At 43.5% G+C, this 23,029-nt stretch overlaps 1 protein-coding gene across 1 annotated transcript in view; it reads right to left on the bottom strand.

The window, feature by feature from the left end:
• The window catches only part of BEND7 (BEN domain containing 7), a 46,698-nt gene extending 24,040 nt beyond the window's left edge, over positions 1-22,658 (bottom strand). Inside the window, exons 1-4 of the mRNA XM_074168636.1 lie at positions 22,329-22,658; positions 18,344-18,427; positions 7,407-7,706; positions 1,376-1,498 (exon numbers count right to left, since the gene is read on the bottom strand). Of these exons, the coding sequence (XP_074024737.1) occupies positions 1,376-1,498; positions 7,407-7,706; positions 18,344-18,427; positions 22,329-22,389 (568 nt within the window). The 5' untranslated portion in view covers positions 22,390-22,658. The remainder of the gene's footprint in view (positions 1-1,375; positions 1,499-7,406; positions 7,707-18,343; positions 18,428-22,328) is intronic.
• Positions 22,659-23,029: the final 371 nt, after the last annotated feature.

Raw genomic sequence — 23,029 nt, 5'->3', positions numbered from 1 at the left:
AGAGAATCAAGAGATTCACTAATTAACAAGGTACTAATATTGTAGATCCATAATGAATAAGAAATGTTCCTGCTATTGAGGAACCAGCTCTTTTGGCATAAAGCCCCGTTCTGTACCTCTCACCCACAAGCCATTTTTAATCATGCACAGAATCTCAATGAAATCGGTGCAACTGCGTAAAGAATTCCTTGCCCCGGCAGAGATTGTAAAACTGGGCCTTCGTGGGCTTCTTTGTAAATCGATGACTTTTGGAAAAGCATTTTTATGTGTATCAACTGATATTACAAAACCTGTCTGATCCTTCCCGTTGCTCACTCAAGCATTATAAGCTGCGGAGACAAGGAGTTTCGTCAGCGTTTCACTCCACCCATATTTCAGTTAATTACTCAACACTCCCTTTTCTTACAGAGGCCTTATACAGCCGCTCTAAGAAAAAAAAATCTCCATGGCTCCACTCCCCATCACTCATGATGGATGGGTAACTCAACTGACAAAATCTCCAACGTCTCCAACTCCTCATTAGTATTAACACTAATTTTTATGAAGCACAGAGGCTGCGGCTTCCCAGCAGCCTACCACGACCTACCTAACTCCCTGCTGCCACGCTCTCGTTATCTTGCTGGCTCTAGTGCTCTTCTGGCTCTGAGCTGTTCTGTTTCAGCTCCCAACCTAGCAGAAAACTAGCCCAGATAGTTTTCTTCAATGAACAGACTATTACTGGTTTAGCCAGTAGAAAGAACTGGTACACCAGCCTGAAGAAGGGTGGAGGCCACAACATGCGGTGCCTAGCTCAGCTGAGGCCACCACAGAGCTGTAATTTGAAAGATCTTTGAATGAAGTGTTATACAGTAACTTTAAGTGGCCTTCCAATTAATTTTTTTTTTTAACCACTGAGATTAGTGAACTGGTAAGCTGCTAACAGGTTAAGTAGCATTTTGCACCTCTGAATGAATACACCGTGGAAACAAACTGGGGGTGGTTATGGCATATGGAGCTACCCACTCAGTTATTACTAGAGTATCTAATGACATTAGATTTTTTTTTTTTAAGTTAGCCTGAAAAGATTCCTACAAGGTAACATCCCATGTTACAGGTAAGGATCTGAGAAGTAAAAATTACATTTCCAAAAACCCTGCGAAAATTTGACGTTGAATGATATGATAAAGAGAGCAGGAAATAGTCCAGGTTTTCCTGAGCGTCCACATAGATTTCTGTCTTACTAGACCGTTCCTCCTAACAAGAACATGGAATCATAGAATAGTTTGGGTTGGAAGAGACCTCCAAAGATCATCTAGTACGCCCCCCTGCAATGAGCTGGGACATCTTCAAGTAGATGCTTGTCATGGATACTCACGTATGGGACTCGTCATAGTACCTGCTTGAATCTGCATCAGCTTTCGCATGGTCTTGAGCTCTTGAAGAATAGCCTGCAGGGTCGACTGGCAGTTACACGTACAGCAGTTTGGTCCAATTGATGAGTTCACCATTGGGATTTCTCCTGAGAGGAATGAAATGGGGAGAGATTATGTAACCCACACAAAAAAACCCCAAGCAACAATTACCAGCAGGCTATTATTGATATACCTGCTATTGACATACCTATATAATTCAACATATTAATATTGAAACTATTATTGATATATCTGATCGTGAAATTAGATCCAAAGCAAGAAAACAAATGATTTTCAACACAAACTCTTTTAAGAGGAAGGAGCCACTAGGTTTTATCCAACTACTAGTATGTGCAATTATATACAGTAGGGGATGCAACGTTACATGGGCTGGAGAAGACTGCTCAGAGCGTGAATACAATGCACTCTTCGCAGCAGGGCTCTATTGTCAGGCTAGTTCATCTTGAATAACAATAGCACCAAACCTCATTATAAACATACTCACTTTATCACACACACACACAAAAAAAAGCCCATCTCCCGGAATAGTCTTACAAAGAATGAAGACAGTCTGCGTAATAAAGGTTTATACTGCACATTAAATGAGGGTCTAAGAATTTTTCAACTGCTTGAATGTTACATGCCATTCTTTACCATGTGAAGAATTGAGAATGAAAATAAAATCCCTCATCTGGAGGAAAAAAAACAAAACAGGATGGAAAAGAACCACCACCAAGGAAAGCCTTCAAATCTGCTCTTCTGTTTGCTAGGGTGGCATTGCTCTCTATGGCGTGTTTTCCAGCACTGGGACCTATGAGATGGGCTTTCCATAGTTTCCCTTTGAAAATTAATATAGTAGTTTAACAGATTCTTCTTTTCTAGTAATTCTGACCAGTGTTTAACCATTAACAAGATGAACATTTAGTTCTAGCCCTTTGCAGTGTTTTTATTACGGCCTTGCTTTCTAGAAGTTTTGTGCTGTAGGTCTGAAATTAGTACAGGCTGTAACAGTTCAGGATTTTAAAGCTTCACCTGAACAGTTGTAACCTGTGCTTTAGTTTAAAATAGCTGTATCCCTAGCTGTAACACTGCAAATAAAAATTTCAAAAATTCCACAGAACACCTAGCAGTATCTGCCTGAAACTGAGGCCAGACAGGATGTACCCCACTTCATTTCAAAATGTGCTTACAGTCATTTAAATTGATGGCTATTTTACTGCTCATCAAAGCATGCAAAAGGAGGGATGATCACTTTGTGAAGACAAGTACAAATGGATCTAACAAAAATCATCTCGCTTGGTGACACGTGGTGGACTTCAGAGAGTGTATTTCCCTTTTTCTTCCATAGCCTGACAGTTATCAGGTGCCCTTTAATCATTATCTAGCTAAAGTGAACATAAGCAACTCATTTAATCTCCACTCACAAATCTTCCCATTTTTCACTATTACATTTGCTTTCCTCTGAAACCAAACCAAATTAATACCTTTTCAGGTTTGGTTTGCATTCTTTCATCAGAGCTCCCCTGATGTCAGAACCCACACAGATCCCCTGACTTCAATCCTCATTGGAAATGGATGAAAATCCCACCCTTTCCTAGTTCTTCCAATGTGTCCCTCCATCCTCAAAACTCCCTTTCCCAGGTACTTGTTCTCTACCTCCTTCCATTCAGTCCTCCTGCTCTGAAGCAACATCTATGAGGCTTGAGTAAACTGGTGGTCATTCGCCCAAAAGTGAGTGACTTGTGAAGCTAAACTGATGCACCACTTAGTGATTGCTGACATCTTCTGGGTGTCACTCTCCTCCTTTCCTCAGATATTTAGACAGTCCACGCTACTGCAATTACAAATTTTGGTATTTTAAAATATCATCCACGGCCAGAAACTGTTAATGCTGCATTAGGATAAACGGAATAAGTTAAAAATCTCTGTAAATCTAGCAAATACGAATGTGATAGTTCCACTAGCTTCTTCACCTGCAGCCGTATCAACTTTTTAAAAGTAAAAAGCGATCTGAAAAGCAGGCTGAGAGTCTCGAATTAAAACAAGAAAGCAGGTTACTGACTCAGCAGGACTCTGCCTAGCTTCATCTTACCCTTCCTTTGTACGCTGTCTATTCAGACTGAAAGTTCCTTGGGGCATGGATGGGATTTTATCTTTTCAATGGTCCATAAAGCGTTTGGCCCATTGTTACAGGTACAGAGGGAAAAAAAATAATGTTCTCTTTAGCTTTGCAGGAGATTACTCAGAGTCCCTCAACTTGGCTCCACCAATACCCTTTACCTATTTGCAAAAGGTAGACTTTTAAGTACATGAGGTTCAAGACTACTTATAATTTAATAGCATCAGCGTAACTCCACACCTTTCAGTGAGACAAGCAGGTACCCCAGAAACGGAGTCCCGAGAAATCAGGAGAGTTTTATTAATAGAAGAAAAATACATAGTAAGAACATCTTTCCTCCAGTGCTTTCTCAGTTGTTTTAGACTAATAAGCTCCTCGGGATAAAGCCTGTCCTCTCTCTTGATCAGAATTCAGTATTCTAGTGGGCTTCTGGAAATAATGTCTGAAAGGCTACAGCGGGAGACAGGGCTGGTGGCTTTTGTTTCCTTCTTAACAAAGACTCTATATCGTGGTGAATTGCATGTGAAAACTTGGACAAATTGTATCAGTAAATACCTGTACATCTTTCCCGTTGCAATATAACACGTTCCTAATGAAAGCACGCAGGCTCCTGATGGAAAACCAAAGGGTCTGTTTTCCCATTGAGGCATGGGGGATTTACATTATAATCCCCATTAGCATTGATAGAAATTACCCATGTAAATCTACCATAGGTACTGGAAATGGGAAAAGAGACCACCAATATTTCAAATCAAAGCAGGGTTCTACTGACTTCATTCATATTCATGAGGGTTTTTTATTTTCTTTCTATCCTCCCTCTTCTGATCAGTTACTGTGTTGTAAGAAACATCTTGTAGAGTGTTTTCAGTCATTGTTCCAAGCACTATCTTTATCATTTTTAGAGGACAAAAGCAACCCTTTTCAACTTGTTATAAATCAATTTTTAATTTTAAAAGGAGAGCAGACTTTTTATTTTTATGAAGGAGTCTTTAAAGAGCCATCTCCCTCTCTTTTGGAAGCTAGCCAGCAGGCAAATTTGATACCGGCTCCTATGATTGAGAGGAGATCACACAAATACATTAGTTGCTTCCCCCGTGCGAGCAGCGTGTAGCCCAGGACAGTGGTTCTTGCAGCTGGATCTGCTGGGAGTGAATTCACCTGGTGTAACACTACTACCACCAGTTTACACGTGAAAAGCGTGAAAGTGCAATCCACTGAGAACGATCTCGACCTAAGCGAAAAGCAGTTCAGCTGCTGCATCGCTGCCAAATTTCCTGTTCTCTCTTTGCCAACACCTTTTTCATGACTACTTCCTACACCAGCGCTTCTCCAGCCTCTCCTTGACCCACCTTTACCACATAAGTAGATAACTATGCTAGTTAGATGGACTTAGATGCCTATTACATTCAAATTTGAGTAATTCACACAGCCTACAACGTATATCTTGGCTTCCTATAGGCTATCTATCCAACAGAAACAGCTTCTGGACTCAGACCGCCTGCTCTAGATGACTGGACATGTTCCCAGGGATGACCTAGGCCTGACAGCCCCAGATAATAAGCTTATGTCCTACCCAAACAGTTTAAACACCATGGTAGGTACCAAGAAGTAGTATCTCCTTCTGATATTTGATTTCATTTCTACACTCAGCTTTTAAGGACTTTGTCCATCCTCCTAGTAACATCTAAAATACTGAGTTAGATACTCAGGCTCTGGGCAACGCAACTGGGATGTTAGAACAGCTGCCCAAAAGAGCTGTGTGCTGGGTGAGGAGCAGTTTCAGAGCTTCCTCACAGCCCAGAAACGCATCAAAAGTTTTCCCTTCCTAGAAAACGGGCTTTGGAGCCAAAGCAGCAAAACTGTCCGGCAGGACCACAGCACCCCGCTGGAGGTAAACACCTGAAATCTTGCTCTCAAAAGAGCTACGCATGTCATCTTCTCAAAGGTGGCCAGAGGAGAGGGCCCACACCCATCTTTATGTAATAACCTAAAAGACTGCATTCCTTTCTGCAGTAGGAGAGCTGCCGAGGGAGGGGCGGAAGGTGCCTCCTGGTGCACTGCCCCAGGAGCTGGGAGCTTGGGACGTTCCTCCTGACCAGCCCAGAGGTCGGTCAACTCAACCCTTCTACCGTCTCACAGACCGTTCTAACCTGTAGGAGACCATAAATCAGCCAAACCTTCCCTCCTTGTACGAGAAATTAAAACGCTGACATTTTCTCGCACACGGGGCCAAATCCTGTCAACACGTTTTAGCTCACATGCTGAATCAGGCCCCTGAGGGCACAGAGGTGCTGCTCCACCTACTTTCTGGATCCAGGAACTAGGCACCTAATCTGTGCAGGCTTGGGCACTCCTGTGCATGCAGAGAACTGTCCCCGCTGGTGCCCAGGGACTCTCAGGGCAAAGAGGGAGATGTGCGAGGAATTTCGAGTCCTGCTACATTTAAAAAGTTGTTACGGTGGGATTTTGAGAGCGTAGATTTAGACTTGGATGCTAACTCCCATCAAGTGTTTTCCCCTCTCCCCTGGATCTGCATCTTTTAAAAAAAGCCCCACAACTATTGTTTTGTATTATAAAATAAATAAAACTAGCATGACCTACTGCAACATCTTTCTCCAGGTCACCTGGTACATCTGTGTCAATCATTGCCTCTACAGAGAAACAGGCAATCTGGTGAAACCCAGGGCTGTATATTTTTTACTGCGGTGACAATACTAAGAATAATAACAGTTGGCTTCTTATTAATGTGTTACAAGCAATGAGAACTTTTAAGCCTTTAGAGAAGGACACACAGCAGATGCCCTTATTGGGAAGCATGAAAACCTTCAGAACCAACTGGAAATTAGAAATAGATAATCTTCTCAGATGAAATACCAGAAAGAAATTCTTTACTGTGAGGGTGGTGAGACACTGGCCCAGGTTGCCCAGGGAAGCTGTGGGTGCCCCATCCCTGGAAGTGTTCAAGGCCAGGCTGGATGGGGCTTTGAGCAACCTGCTCTAGTGGAGGTGTCCCTGCCCACGGCAAGGGGGTTGGGAACTTGATGATCTTTAAGGTCCCTTCCAACTCTAACCATTCTAGGATTCTATGAAATCTCACAGTTTTTTATTTCCCAGAATTTAGAACTGAGGTACTCCTTTAAAATAAAATCCCCTCTAAGTTTAGGGTTGAATATCAGGAGAAAAACTTTCTCGACTGCATTTAGATCGTTAATGAAGACATTCAGGAATCTGACAGCAAACCCTTCATCTTCTGGGACTTAGAACAACAAGAGAAAAGCATATTTAGGGCACATTGTCATCTACTTCAAGGCAGAATTCTCTGCCAGCACAAGATGGACCACGCTCTAGTACACGCTGTTCAGAGGTAAGACTCCATCAGCTCTTTCCTCTGATGGTACCATCAGAATAAAAGCTTAAGGCTGTGATGGAAAATTTGTACCTGAAGTTCAGCGGCCAGTTATAAGGCTGATGCCATCCCCTTATGAAAGTCAGAAGAATCCTGCTCCGCAAGTGGTGTCACAAGAGTGCTACATTACTCATTGCAAAGAGGAGTGGTAGAGGTTGACATTTAATTAGCAATGAATTTAATAACAATGGCAAAAGCTGTTTTAATAAGTACTGTATAGAAATTAAGCCTGTAACAGCATCGAGTAATTCTGTCCTATCACCAGGAATCCATTTTAAAAGCTAAGACAGATGGTAGCAGAATGCACTGTGCCCACTTTCGCACCTTTTCAAAGTGATAACTATGTGCTCATTTTGTAGACGCTGAACTATAACTGATTTCAGTGCAGCAGTACAATAAATCACCACAACAAAGGCAGAAATTTAGTACATTACAAGGAGAGAAAAAAAAAAAAAAAAGTACTGTTCTCAGTATCTAATGCAGATCATACCATTGGATGCCACGGTTCGTGTTTGATTTTGGAACGTTTTGGACCGAGTTCCGTATTGCCCTGGAAAATGGCTCGCTTGGGGTGATAATTCATTCCATGCGCCACTCTGTGAAGGATGAAGGCTCGCCTGGGACTCCGCAGGGGGATTCAGGCGCTGGGCCCAGGCTAAGTCTAAATCTTGGGGCTCCTCCTTCAGTTTTTCTCCTTCTTTGCCAACTCGTTGATAGATTCTTCCAGTGCTGTCATTCAGTAATCTTCTCATCCCTGTAATTTGTTTTTTAATTTCCCGGCTTTCATCTCCTAATGAAAACAGAGCCACAGTTATCACTGTAAATTAGCAAAAATGGTAATGGGTAGAGATTAGTGATTTTAGATGCCAATAAGAGTTGGGAGCACAAAAATAAATAAATATAGACAAGAAAGAAAAGAGATGGTTGAGCGGTTGTTGGTATGTACCAGGCTACACTTTGAAACAGCGATGGATGACATCTCATGGTTGAAAGACCTGCTGAACTTGGCTTTCTTGATGCTGTTTCTAAAGCTTTGATGAGTAAGATTATTTTTCTCCAGAAGGAAATAGTAATAGCTAGAGCAATTTCAAATAAACTTTCCTTTTAAGAGACTGATCCTATTCAGGCATTGACATCAGTGGATATTTCCCCGAGTAAAGCCTAAAGGATCAGACCCTTTATACATCAGTTGGCTATACCCAGAAGGATGGATCTTACAAAGAAAAAACACAAAAAGCACCACACCACAAACACAGAGCAACACCGCATCTATTGATTTTAATGAACAAGATCAGTTCCTTAGTCCACAGGATTTAATAATACTGGATTATACAAGAATAAATTAAAAAGCAGCTAAGACGTGTATAACCGTATATAGCGTAACTGCTGGGTGTCTTAAAAGTGTAGATTATGAAAACAAAATGAAAATATATACAAGAAAAATATGACTGTTCCAAATACATTCAAGGCATTTAAATAATAACAATTACACACTTTAATTCTCCTGGCACCATTTAAGGATTAATTTTACGTATGAAAGTACTGATTGCACAATGAATATATGTGTTTTGGGCAGATAGTAGCTATTTTGCTCGTTAAAGCATACATTACATTTCACTAGTAATAAGGAAATGTTCACAGCCCCTTCTGAAATAAGAGACTTCTATTTTTTTTACTGGTAATAGAAAAATCAAACATCCTAAGCAAATGGAGTAAAGAAGATCAAGAAATTGATGAATCAACCTTCCTTTATAGTCTACTTAATACAGTAATACTCGGTATTCTCTACTCAATTTACATTTGTGCTTCCCAAAATAAGCCTATTTTTGGCAAAGTGACAGTGCAAAGGAAACTTCAGAAGAGAAAAAATTATGCACCAAACCCCATGATCATAGAATCCTAGAATGGTTAGAGTTGGAAGGGACCTTAGAGATCATCGAGTTCCAACCCCCCTGCCATGGGCAGGGACACCTCCACTAGAGCAGGTTGCTCAAAGCCCCATCCAGCCTGGCCTTGAGCACCTCCAGGGATGGGGCATCCGCAGCTTCTCCGGGCAACCTGTTCCAGTGTCTCACCACCCTCACAGTAAAGAATTTCTTCCTCATATCTCATCTAAATCTTCCCTCTTTCAGTTTTAAACCATTACCCCTCATCTTATCGCTACAGTCCCTCATAAGAAGTCCCTCTCCAAAGATGCAACACGCATCATCTCTGGTTCAACAAGGTATTGGAAAGCTGATGCCAGGCATGCGAGCAGCTTTATCAACAGCACTATTCAGCTGCCTAAACTTAAGTCTTAGGTAGCTGGATAAACCAGACAGCTACGAGAGCAGCAATCCCCTCCCCAGCACAGGCCAAGCCCAATGTTGCTGGAACATGCTGCCAGCCCAGTGTACCCAGTACCCAAAAGAGGGAGTTTTTGCTGTAGGAGGTGAATAAGGATAAGGGGAGCCGAGCTGTACCACAGGCTCTGCTGAATCAGAGCATCTCCCGCTTGACCCGGCACACCGGTTCCCTGGGCTGGGGCCAGCTGGCTCCTGCCCACCCCGATCCAGCGAGGAGAGTGGGCGGTTTGCAAGAAACCTCCTAGTCCAAACTTAGAAAAATATTTGTCAACCCCGTACAGAGATACTCTAGCACCCTTTCCACTCCAGCTAAAGCGGCGAGAAAAGCCCTTCGCAAGGGAAGTCCTGCATTGTATTTATTTTATTGGTTGGCCTGCGGATTTACGTGTGTGGGTGTGATTTAATTAATAAATCACAGCACCAATTCCTTTAAAATGACGCTTTTTGGCCCCAACCCAACCAGGGGTTGGCTGTTTGCAGTTCCCAACCTCGAGAGGCCGCAGAGTACCACGGGGCTCCAATTATCGAGATACTCAGACCCGTACACTGAAGACTGCCTTTCCCCCGTATGTGGCTGTTATAAGCCCATATCCAAGCTCCAAATGCTCCCAGAACACCCGAGCGTGAAGTAACCCCTTAACGTTGTACCATTTGGCTCTCAAGAGTTTTATGTTGGCAATTTGGATTTGTATTCAATAGCAAAATGTAGCTGAATATCAAAAGAAGCTTCCCAGCCACCTCCTCCCGTCGGGTGTAGTGACTGTGTGCTACGCCGCTGGTCGGGTGACAGGGTGTTGGAAAGATTAAATTTCCCTTACCCAATTACATAAAATATTAATGTCAATTGAGCTTATTCAGCCTTGATTCTGGTCCCTTGTTAATTCATATAGAAGCCTTCCTATACAGGGACATGAGCATACCTAATTCCGAACGAAAAAACCCTACATTTATGTTACAACAAACCTTGAACTTGCATCCTACCCAAGCATGTCTTTCTGTTTAAGTAGCTCTCTACTTGAAAACAGGGAGATCCCCCTTTGTGAACTTCTTTGTTGGGTTTTGGTTTGGGTTTTTTTGTTTTTGTTTTTGTTTTGTTTTGTTTTTTAAGTTCCCTGGGTTTTGTTGTGTTTGTTTTTGGTTTGTTTGGAGTTTTGTTTTGGAGTTTTATTTCCTGTTTCGTAAGGAAGGTCATTAAAAACATACAGGCTATAGGCTTGACTTAAGTCTTCAGTGCAAGTTTACATCCCCCCCCCCCCGTTATGACTTTTTACAGCTTTTAATTTGTAACTGGCCAGTGACAGCGGCATCCCTCCCAACAGAGCGGAGTAGCTGAGGTTACACCCCTGAACCGGCAGGCAGGAGCAGGAACAATAACAGATTTAACTTCTTGCTCCCTGGTTATCTTATTTGGCTATTACCTCTAGAGCCCAATGATAGCATTCTGTTATCAGCTATTCCACTGCTGATGATTTTCACAGATAATAACCGTGTAATTTAAAAATGGAAAAAAAAAAAAAAAAGAAAAGGAAGATGGGGCACAGAGAGAAAACCAAACAGCTGAAGCCACTAAGTCCTACAGAAGAGCCAGCCTTCCTTCTTTAAATGCTGAATGGGATAATCGAGCACTGAAAAACACCAGTTTATTACATAAAATTCTGCATTACCTATCTGTGACAAGCCTCCTGAGACAGATGTTGAGGCGTGAGAGGAGCAGTGCATATTCCAGCTTCTCCCTGTGCATGTACTGGGGGTCCCCACCTTTCCCGAGGAGATGAGGATGCCTCCAACAGGGAGGCTACAGGTTTTGCCATTCGGATTCCCCATGTAATCCCTTCGGTTTTATCTGAGACCAAGGAATTTACTTGCAAAACACGAAGACACTTACAAAATACTATTCAAAACAGGTAAGCATGGCAAATTACAACCCTGTTTAGGAACTTATATGTAAAGACGGTAATAGTCGTAACAAAAATGCATTAACAATTTTTTAAAATTACTATTGGAATTGTTTTTTATGATGGCCGCTTATATACAATGTATTTTTTCCTCATGGCCTGACTATAATCTTATAAAACCAAAAGAAGGCAAAACAAAGCCCTTTCATAAATACTACATCAAATGTTCATAAAAAGTAATTTCCCCCAAATTCATTTCAATCTCTTTCCTTACCGAAAGTGTGCACAGTACAAAAACTTCCTGCTTTGAAAGTTGCAAAAACGTTAAAAATTACAAATGCACAAAAGTAAACCAGAACCATCCCTGGATGAAGTAGCATCCACATGCTAAGTGTGCACCCATCTGAAGCAACAGACCTACAAACAACTTGTTAACAAAATATTATCGATAATCCATTAGTTCTTTACCCCTAGATGCTTGACCATCTTCTCACTGTTATGCTTATTAAACTTAACAGAACTATAGCACACTGCCTACAAACAAGTTATTATACTTTTCCGAAAAATTTGTCAAATATTAGCATGGTGCTACAAAGAATAATAAAATGATACGCCGCCATACCCATATGTTAAAATATTAATTTTATTCCAGTATTAGAGAAATGGTAGCCACATCTGTAATTCATGTGTGTTTTAAAGTGTATAAATGAGTGAAGAGAGTTAAGGCTGGACATTTGTCTGTTTTTGATGTTTTCTTCCTTTTGACTCACATAAACAAATAACCATAATGGCCTCTTGGCCCAATATTTTGCAATTAATTTCTTTAACATTTACATTTCTCCTGTGTTTGGGGAAATATTCAGGAGTAGCTGACTTCTTTAAATACAGTTTGATTTTCTATGAATTGGTGCCTAGTTTTATGTTGTGTTGTGGCAGATGAAACTCCTGCAGAAACTTTTCCTTTCTTGGCTCTACAAATAGGGCTTTTTCTCCATAGATTCATAGATTGGTCCAGGCCGGAAGGGACCTCCAAAGGTCATCTAGTCCGACCTTCCCGCAGTCAGCAGGGACACCTCCAACTAGACCAGGTTGCCCAGGGCCTTGTCGAGCTTCACCTTGAATATCTCAAGGGAAGGGGCCTCAACCACCTCCCTGGGCAACCTGTTCCAGTGTTCCACCACCCTCAGAGTAAAGAACTTTTTCCTAATATCCAATCTAAATCTCCCCTTCTCCAACTTAAAACCATTGCCCCTTGTCCTGTCATTGCCGGCCTTTGTAAACAGACCCTCCCCAGCCTTCCTGTAGGCCCCCCTCAGGTACTGGAAGGCCACTATGAGGTCTCCCCGGAGCCTCCTCTTCTCCAGGCTGAACAACCCCAGCTCCCTCAGCCTGTCCTCATAGCAGAGGTGCTCCAACCCCCTGATCATTTTGGTGGCCCTCCTCTGGACCCGCTCCATCAGGTCCATGTCCTTTCTATATTGAGGGCTCCAGACCTGCACACAGTACTCCATCAGGCTGCCTGCTGAAGGTTCTTTATACCTCACAGATTTCCACCTTTGTGTCAAACTAGGCTGAAATTGGTGGACGGGTTCAGAAGCTGTCGGGAGGGCAGGAACGGCAGCGACAGGCAGCCAAGCTGACGCCATCAACCTGGTTTGTAAGGAAACGAGGCCTCGGAGGTGAGAAAAAGCGGCAGTCGACGCGTACGGCTTGAAAGTTCAATTAAAAAAAAAATAATAAATAAATAATTCCAACAGGTCGTATAATCAAACATATTAAACACCAGCTTATTAGACACCACTCGAATGCTGCCCTTCCTGGAGGAGGGCCAGCAAAAGTCGGCTGCCGTGCTGGAAGATTTTTGAAAGGGCTAATTCAGCGCAGCCCAAGGAATGGGGAGGTATGTGCAGGCAAGGCACACGTTGCGCCGGGGAGGTCTAGATTAGATATCAGGAAAAATGTTTACACTGAAAGGGTCATCAAGCACTGGAACAGGCTGCCCAGGGAAATGGTGGAATCGCCATCCCTGGAGGTATTTAAAACAGGGGTAGACATAGTGCTGAGGGAGGTGGTTTAGTGATGGTTTTTGTCAGTGTTAGGTTGATGGTTGGACTCGATCATCTGAAAGGTCCCTTCCAACCTAGACAATTCTAGAATTCTACATCCCCAGTGCACAGCCAGGCTGAGCTCACCAAAACACCTTACCGAGTGTTACGTGGTACTCTACTATCTCCTTAAAGGCCAGCTACCCTAGAAGGGAGCGAAGCATCCCTCCTCAGCAAAAACTATACCCACATCAAACCCTAATTTTCAAAACTCAAGACATTTTTGCCACTGTCATCTTGTACCGCAAGTGGTCCTGAAATAGAAAACTGTGAAGGTCAGCATGGGGAAAATAGAGGAGCCATGTGCATGATTGCTTATCAGATCAAAGGTTTCCTAAATCACATGGGAAGTTGTTGTGACCGCCCTGTGGATGATCTGAATCGGGCATCTGTGTAGCTGAATTGATGGGGTAAGCACACATTTCTCAAAGAAGTGATACCCAGTCTTTGCTGGCATATAGGAACCTGTATTGAACAAGTAACATGGCAACAACACGGTTTGCAAATTAAAAACCTAAACCCCAAGCCAGCAGGGAGAGCAGTGGTCACGAACAGCGCCAGAGGGTCATGCAAGCAACATGAGTTATGAGCCGGGGACTTTGACTACCCCTAAGGGACGTTTAAGCTGTCTTAGTTGAGGCATCTTAGCAGTGCTCCAAAACGTCTTTTAAAAGCACTTAGCTCTCTTCATGGCACCGCCAAGTGCTAAGATTGTACCTGCAAGAAAACCAGATTAACCTCAGATCAGACCCCCTACTCCCAAACCAAGCATGGAAGGACACGGGTGGATCGACACCCCTGCCTACGATGAGACACAGAAAGTTAACAAGCATCACAAACACTAATGTAAGCAAAGCAGTTTGCAGAATTAAACCCAGGATCAGACCCTGGGACCATAGAGGATTATTTCATAACGTTGGGGTTATTTCTCTGGAAGCTGAACCACCACCTGAAAATAACTCCTTTGAAGAGCTGGGTGAAACAGTTCGGAAACATCCAACAGCAGCAGATACAGAAGCATAGGTTACACGCTTTCATGCCACACTGCAACAGCGAAATCATTCAGGAAACATACACGTACTTGCACTCACTTGTGCTTAACGGGGTCATACAGTTTAAAAAATAGGAACAGATATGCCACAACTTCCCCCAGTTCTCGGAAATATCTCAGGTCAAAATCATGCTTCGGCCCCAAAGGAAAATGCTTTATGAAGTTAGATCATTGCAGAACAAAGATATATAAAATAAACTTTTACGCAGTCTTAATTACAGAAGCTACTATTGCAACAATCAATATAATTCTATTAAAAGCAACAAGTAACTTCACCAACTTGGGTTAAGTCAACTTTTCCTCCGTGAATAAATTGCAAAGGATATTACTTCTGGGACAGAATAAATTCTTGAAATTAGTGAGTAACTTATGCATTGCTCCCCTGCTCCAAGAACACATTATTTATTTTTACCATGACATAGAGAAGTTATTAATCTGCTGCCTTCCATTTCAACAATGTGAAATGCTGTAAAATGCACAGACACCTGCATTACAGTACATTTCAGTTCCACTTTATATCAGTCATAAACATCTCTGTTTTGGACATCTCTTCAAAACAAATGCTCCAAGCACACTGCGCATAGCATTCCATTTTATGAAACTATAAAAGTTCTTCACTGTTAATTACACAGACAAATGTCTCATCACACATTTGGTTACCAGGATAATATAATTAGTTTTCTACATTAACCTTTCAAACATAGAGCCTGAATTTCAAGTTGAAAGCATTGTAAAAACACTCAGTCTGGAGGTATATTATATTTCTGCTTTTTTTTGTGATGATAATAAAATATTAAGACTGAAAAAAACCAATGTGGTGTACGCAAAAGATATTTTTTTATAGACAAGCTAGGTTTAATCAGTGTTGTCCACAAGATACGGCTGTACAGTCCCCTCCTGGGCTTGTATTTGCAAGTCTGGGCTAGCAGCCTTGTGACAGGTGGTTTACGCTGGTAACTGGTAAAAGCTGAAGCCACATCTGTCTTAAATCTTGTCCGTATTCAAGGTCTAAGCACTTCGGGCTGCCTCCTCCTTTTCAGGTCAAGCAGTCTCTCCTGGTATCAGGTAACTAAGCCTTCCTCTTCAAAACAAAATAGATGCCAGTCCCCATCTGCAAAATTCAGTAGCCATATTTTCCCCCCTGAATTTTGCGAACTCCACCACTGCATCACATAAGCAACTTTCCCAAGCTCACCAAGATCCATTCAAAAAGCAGTTGGGCTTCACATCATCGCGACCATCAGAGGTCACGTCCAGTACCATGTTTCTCTAATTGCGCTGAAGCTTCCTCCCATTTTCAGCCCACGTTTACACAAAGCCATGTTTTGCCCATCTGTGCCTGGTGCAAAAGAGACCATCTAGGTTCAACAGGTGTTTCCTGATGCTTGATCTTTAATTTATCTGCATGTTACACAAACTAGATTCTTCCGATTTACTCATTTACCCTAGAAGTTCCCCTCTTCTCAACTGAACTTCAGTTTTGAGTTCATCGTTCTGGACTGTGCAACCAAGACATACGCACATCCTACTCCAGATAAAGCTTCACTCGTTCATACAATGGCATTAACATTTCCTCTTTTCTATTTAACATTTCCCCTTTTCTAAAGGTAATAGTTTCAATGATGTATCTTAGCATCCATTCACATACTAAAGGCTGCATCACATTGAGGTTCCAACGGCTGATCCCATGGATCAGTTGAAACACCTTAACTTGAGAACAAACTTGACTCTAACCCAACAAGTTGGAGTGAACATCCTTCTGGGATTAATTCTGGCATAAAATAATGAAATCAAGCGAAGCAGCAATTATACCCTGAAGCTCCTTACTAGCGGACAGGACCCTAAGCTGAGGAAAGCGTTGTTATCCCACCATCCCTGAAGCACAATGGAAATATTACTTCATGCAATGTGAATTTTTTTAAAGGAAAGCTGGAATGCCAAACACCACTCATCCCAGATCCCTGCCAAAAGGTGTGAGCCCAGATTTGAAGTGCTCCCAGCTGAGTTCAGTCCCTGACACTGCTTTTCCTACATCTCAGGTCCGTGCCTTTGTCACTAGGACTCTGGATAAAAGCGGACATCAAAAAACTCCACTTTATCTTCAGTAGGAAAGGTTATGTGAGCTCTGAGTAACTTACTGAATTCAACCCAATTCCCAAGGAAAAGGTAAAAAAAAAAAAGCCCCGTCTACAAATCTTGCACTGTCATATGTCATTCAGTCTTGTCAAAACCAGCACGCTTTGAGGACATCTGAAAGTTGGACACTCGGGACATCGTCAGGAAATAGCATCTTTTTCTTTTCATAGTAACTGAAGGTGGACTCCCAGGCCTGCAACTCTGTGCTTCAGTCCCTGGTAAGGAAGATCCTTGATAGGACTCACATTCTTAAAGGTTAAATTCTGACAGGGTCTTGAAAATGGGGAACTTTTAGGCACTTAAATGCCAGAGCACATTCAGTCACAATGAAAAGCTGGGCATACTCAAAAAAAAAAAAACAAACCCACCCCAAAACCAAACCCAAAGACAACACAGCCAAACCAAAACCAAAATCAACTGGTCTGACTCATGGCACAGATGCCAAAGCGCACACTCCTGTGCATTCTTAGAAGCATCCTGGCTTAAGCAACTAGATGCCTAACTCCTGCCAAAGCTTTATCACGCTTTAGGGTTGGACGAGAAAGCACTCAAAGTAAACCTCTGGTGGAGCTCACTCCATCAGGTTTACCAGACTTCACCAGAAGAGCTTAAAGAACACGAAATCCAAACACAAAGCACAGCAGCCACCTTCCCTTCTCCCCAGAAATGGGTGTAAGGAAGACATATTTGCTCAAAATCCTAATGGCGAGAAGCTGAGAAGGGAATTTAACACAGCTCTCACCCCCATGTAAACTTTCCAACCAACAGAAGATTCCACGCTGCCCAAGACACCCTCCTGTTCTCTCCCATTTGCTGCTGACCTCTAGAAGAGGACGTGGCACTATGAATTAAGGAGAGAAAGGCATTTTGCGCACACATTAATTTCAGGTGCAGCTTCACACACTCAGGACCAATGCTTCTCACTGGCTCCAGGGGGCAATACGCACAAACTACACAAACCTTCAATCACCCTACAAAAATTTTTAGGCTCCTGGTGCAATTAAGCTCAGGCAGATGCCTCCAAACTTCTTGCTGCAAAAGCACCTGCTTTCTCCGAGGCCTGAGCAAGGTGTCCAAGAGCTCACTTTATACAGCAGCAGTCATTATTGGAGCTCAAAAATCTGGCCCTTACTCCTCTGAATTTTGCTCGCCAAATTTTGGCCAAGAGGGGCAGTAGCCAGGTGAGACTCTAGATGCGACAGGAGGGGGCTGGAAGCAGGAAAGGAAGCAGCACTCTGCAGCCCAGGACTTACACGGGACAAAAAGCACACAGATGGGAAAGACAAAGGTTCACCGATAACCAGTCCTATCATGCTGGAGTATATATCATGTTGCAGACTCTATATTACTTCTCTGTTTTCTTTACACATTTTTAACTGTTGATTTAATTTAATTTTGCCATGGCAGGATTAGCAGGCGAGCTACAGAGGTGAAAGGACATTACATTAAGACAGCACATTAATCCTCTATCCCACCCAAGGCAGAAGCAAAACCAAACAAATAGCAGCTTCCTGGAAATTGAATTTCTGTTATCCAGATGTCAAAGATGTAATACCCCAATTACACAAACTATTGCCAGTGAAGCATGCCAGCGAATATGCAATGTAAATGGGGTGAGCACAGAGCTGCAAAACTGCAGAGTCAGCATCTGGCTCTCTGAGTGAGTGATAATTAGCACTGTGTGTAGACACTAATAAACATTTATGTCTGAAATTACAACTTTTAGCAGTGTTAATAAAGGATATATTGGCAATTCGTAGAATAAAAGGGTCTTGAAAAGAACGTCATATTAAACAATGGCAGGCGCTTCCTGTGCTTGCACAGAGATTTTTTCCCTCCCTAATTGCAAATGGCCACGCTATGTTGCTCGGAAATTAATCAACACAAGCACATACCTAAAAAAACTGGTTGTGTTTCTTTGGTCTCCCCATTAACATCATTGCTGTAGTCAGAGATCTTATATATCTCATGATGGTAATCTGGAATGAAAAACGATAAAAAAAATTAGAACTCAAGTGATCTGGAAAAAATGAACACTGAACACATTGCTACAGTTTTACTACATAATTTATCAATATATCTGCAGTTTATTTCATGTACATCAAATTAACCACAGAAAATGTGCTCTGTATCAGCACCTCCTAAAAAAAAAAACAAACCAAAAAACACAACTTGCTCACACTGGTGAGACTCAGCTCAAATATTTCACAGATTTTAGGGAATAGCTACGCCTGCCCTAAATGACTGTGTTCATTTTCACAGCAAATTATCCCACCAGATGCCAATTATCTGGCTTCTTGCTTTACAGATGGAAAGCAGATTTATAATGAAAACTTTACCTTTCCCGAGACTAAGGGAAACTTTCAAACTTCACCTCAATCCAAAAATCAGCAACGTAAATTAGGGCTGCATCATTCAGCTATCCTAAATCCTACTGGTGTCACTGGCCTCTGAATTGTGAGGAAAGGAGGATCAGGGACAACTTAGGAAATTCATGTATAGAAACTAACGCCTGTGGTCACCCTAAGAATAAACATTAACATCTCGTATTCAGAGATGTTACAGAATTAAAAAAAAAACAAAAAACAAAAATTAATCACTGAATTTATATTTCAAATAAAATAACGTTTTTCTGTGAAGGTCTCTGCTGTAATCCCAGGCAGGTGTTCAGCAAAACCAGAGCTTTGTTTACATGTGTGTACGGAGGGAATAGTAAGTCCAAGAAAAAAAAAAATAAATGTTTAAAGGCAGCTCTCCTGGATGCTATTTCTGACTCTGCTACTGGCACACGCTTTGTCCTTCGGCAAATCGCTCAAGACCGAACAATATATTCAGTGTCTTGAAACAGCCACCTCCCCATCTAACTCCTTTAACGCCCTCCCAGTTCCCAACGCTCTCAGCTACTCCCTCCGTAAACTGGTTTTTATGTTTACCCGCCTCACAAAAAGCGAGGTAGAGATTAACTCGTGGAAGGGCACTTTGGGGGATTCACTTCAAAGGCAGAACAGAAACGGAGGGCGGCATAAATGGCTCCTGCTCCCAGGAGCAGCACACCTGCACCTCTGACAAAACAGCTACAGGATCAGAAAGGTTTCCTGGAAGCCAAACTCTTTTTTTTTGTAATGTGCTGTTTATTTGTACAGCACAACTGTCTGGAGGGCACAAGAGGAGGAACAACCCAGTAAGTAAACTAGAATTGAGCCTAACACAGCGAGGCAAAAGAAAGAAAAGGGCCTGGAAAGAAAATGAAGGGGGGGGAAAAAACCCAACAAAACACAACAGGGAGTTGAAGAGGTCAGCGATGAGGTGCTACGCAAAGGGTTCCTCTGCCAACCAAACACGCCCAACATCAAAACGGTTAAAGGTGAAGTCTGAGATAGGACATCGAGGAAGTAAAAGCTCCTTTCATAAGGCTTAAACTACAGGATTTATGTTGACTGCCTTCCGTGGTCATCCGCCCTTCTGTTGAGAAGGAAGAGGAGGAGGAATGATGGAGCAGCTTGGCGTGCACCTGGTGGCCAGCCAAGGTCAACCCACCATACTCTGCATTTTCATCCTCCCAAGGGTGTCCAAGATCTGCTGGGAGTGAGTAGGTGGAAACTAGGAATTAAATGGACTTACAGACTCATGGTCCTTAGATATATAGATTACACGTGGTTTCTTCTCTAGCACTTCCCTCCGTACATCCAGCTGGTCACAATATTCTTCTGATCTATAGCTGCTGCCTTAAAGTCACCACACTTCAACCCAGAGGCGGCTGCGTTTTAGTGCAAGAATGGATTTCCTCTCGATCTGGTCATTATTGATCATCTCGATAAGGTGCTCTGAAGTTTTTTTTTGGGACAGAATAAGCACTCTGCAGGCACACATCGTTAACAGATGGTGTGTTACCAACGCATCGACACAGCACACCCTCTTCTCTCTGGTTCCCTTCTTCTGCCTCGGATGTCACAGTCCAGGCGCTGCGAAATCCATATCAATTTCACAACAGTAAACACTAAACTGTGACATTACGGAATGACTCCAGCAAGAGGCAAAGGCCAATTACAAGAGACAACTATTTATACGTAATTATCTTTCTAATCAACTGTGATAGAAAAAGAGCATGCAAGTGCAGACTCACATACAAAACGTGATTTTTATCTCCTCCATTCTCAAAGTACAAAGACGTAATTTTCTCTCCAGGATGTGTTTTTAGTGGAGGTTTCTATTTGACTTTCCAGCTCCAAAAAGAGACCCCAGATAAAATAGAAATTACTAATAATGTACCATCATAACTGAATTTACCCATTAAAACAAGGTTAAATAGATTGTCTTATACACTGAGGCATATCTAAACCTGTAAGGAGTGGCAATTGAGAATTTGCAAAATAGCCACCTATTTCTGATAGCACCCATATTCTCTTTACAGCTCCATTCGGACAGAAATAAAACCGAGTCTTCAATTTCAGTTTTGCTCTTCCACATGTTTCACTTTCAGCCCCCCCAGGCTCCAGCCCAGTCCTGCACTAACTCTGCCTCCGCGTCGGGAGTGTGTCCGATATCAAAGTCCCACAAACCCAAACCTGTTCTCCACAGAAATTAAACCCCTCGATAGGTTTGCTAATGCATACAGACCACCAATACAACTCAGACCTAAGCCTGACGGATCGCTGACCCTCTAGTTTTTAAATCGGGAGTATGTGCGATGCTCCAGACCCCCCCTGCGATGATACAGCAGTCGTTATTTACTATTCCTACATTTCCATCTTTAAATTTCTTTGCACCAAAGGCGATTTTGCCGAGCGCCTGCGAAGACCTTGCTCTTCAAGCAAGTCTTGACGCTCGTGTGTGTGTGTGTGTGTGTGTGTCCCCTTTCCCCAGCGTGACATTACACCCAAGCAGTCACCTGCCTTGAACTTGGCATGCAGGACACACACGGCGTTTCATGGAGATATTCCCCTCCAATACTTGGAAACACAAAAGGGAAAAAAAGGACCTCAAGTCAAATCCATCAGGGCAAAAAGATCTCAACGGCCAGAGAAGGGATAAATCCCCAACTAAAATAAATCCCTAGGGCTGGGAAGCCCACCTGTTAAAATGCCTACCAGAGGCTCTATCCTTTTTTTTTTTTTATTAAAAAAACCCAAACAACAACAAGAAGACTGAAACACAAGAGCTGTGCTTCTTCCCCGACATGAATCTCAGTATTTCCCCCTTTTAAAATACCCTCTTTTCCCAAAGCAAACACACCCCGAACGAACAAGTTACACGCCAGCGGTTCTCCCCTGCCCACGAACAATTAATTAGCTACGTGGATTTTTTTAATAAAGCAACCTCTATTCGGCTTTTCTTTGAAATACGCAGTCAAGGGGAGGAAAAAAAAAAAAACCCACCCAAAACACAATAAATCCACAGGAGTTGAATACTAAGAAGGTCCGCTGCTGCTCAAGTGTCATTATTTTTTTTGCTCGCTTCCTGATTTTACCTTTTCTCCCTCCTCCAGTCCCCCCGACCCCCCCAAAAGCAGGATTTACCACGAAACACGATCCAACTTTTATTTTGTGCCTAGGAAAAAGAAAAAAAAAAAAAAAGGAAAACACATCCACCTTTTTGGGGATGGCTTGGGGGGGGGGTTTGCAACAACGCGTAACACACATAGAAAAAAAAATAATTAAAAAAAAAAACAGAGGAAAGGGGGGGTAAAGGAAGAAAAAAACAGAAGGTGTGCAATGGTTTCGGGGAGTTGAAGCAGAGGATTGCGGAGTTAAATAACAGATTGATGGGGGGGGGGGGGGGGTAGCCCCGCCGTTTCATAACGCCCCGCTCCCCCCGCTGCCACCCTCCGGGCTGCCCCCGGCGGGGGAACAAAGCCCCGGCCGCCCCCCGCCCCCGCCTCACCTTCGTTGATCAGTTTAAAGCTTTGGGATTTCCTGCTTCTCTTCCTCTGGGTGAACTCCATGGTGCGGGCAGGAAGGAGCGGGGCGGCCGGGCGGCGGCAGGACCAAGGTCCGTCTCTTTAATCAGCAAAACACGCGGGGGTTGGCGGCTCCCGGCGGTGAATTAAAAGGGATCCGGGACAAGTTGGCTCCGCTCTTCTTTCTCTTCCCCCCCCCTCCGCCCCGTACCTCCCGCCCCAAAACTTTGAAGGGAAAGCGGGGTGCGGCGGGGGGAGCCCCGCGGGGGCGATGCCGGGCAGCGCCGCCGCCGCCGCCTTCCCCCCCGCCGGCTGCGCGGCCGCGGCCCGGCGGCGAAGGGCGGCCCGCAATGGCTCGCCGCCGGCTCCGGGACCCCGGTGCCACCTGCTGGGGGAAGGCGGCGCGCAGCCCGCCCGCCGCGCCCCGCCGCCGTTCCGCCAACCCCGGCCGCAAAAGCCACCGGCTCCCGAGGCCGACCGACCACCGCGGGAGAAGGCGGCCGGCCCCGCCGAGCCCCCGGCGGAGAGGGGGGCTGGAGGGAGAGGGGCTGAGAGGGCAGCGCCATTTTGTGTGGTCCCCCCCCTTCTTTCGCCACCCCCCGCTCCTCACACACACACCGCCCCCACTCCCCTCACAGGCACTTGCGCCCTCCCCTCGCCGTGCCCTGCCGCCGGCACAGGTTCC

This window comes from Numenius arquata, chromosome 2, assembly GCF_964106895.1.
Source record: "Numenius arquata chromosome 2, bNumArq3.hap1.1, whole genome shotgun sequence".
Taxonomy (NCBI): Eukaryota; Metazoa; Chordata; class Aves; order Charadriiformes; family Scolopacidae; genus Numenius; species Numenius arquata.
The sequence above is the reverse complement of the archived record's forward strand: the minus strand, read 5'-3'. Positions and strand labels throughout refer to the sequence as shown.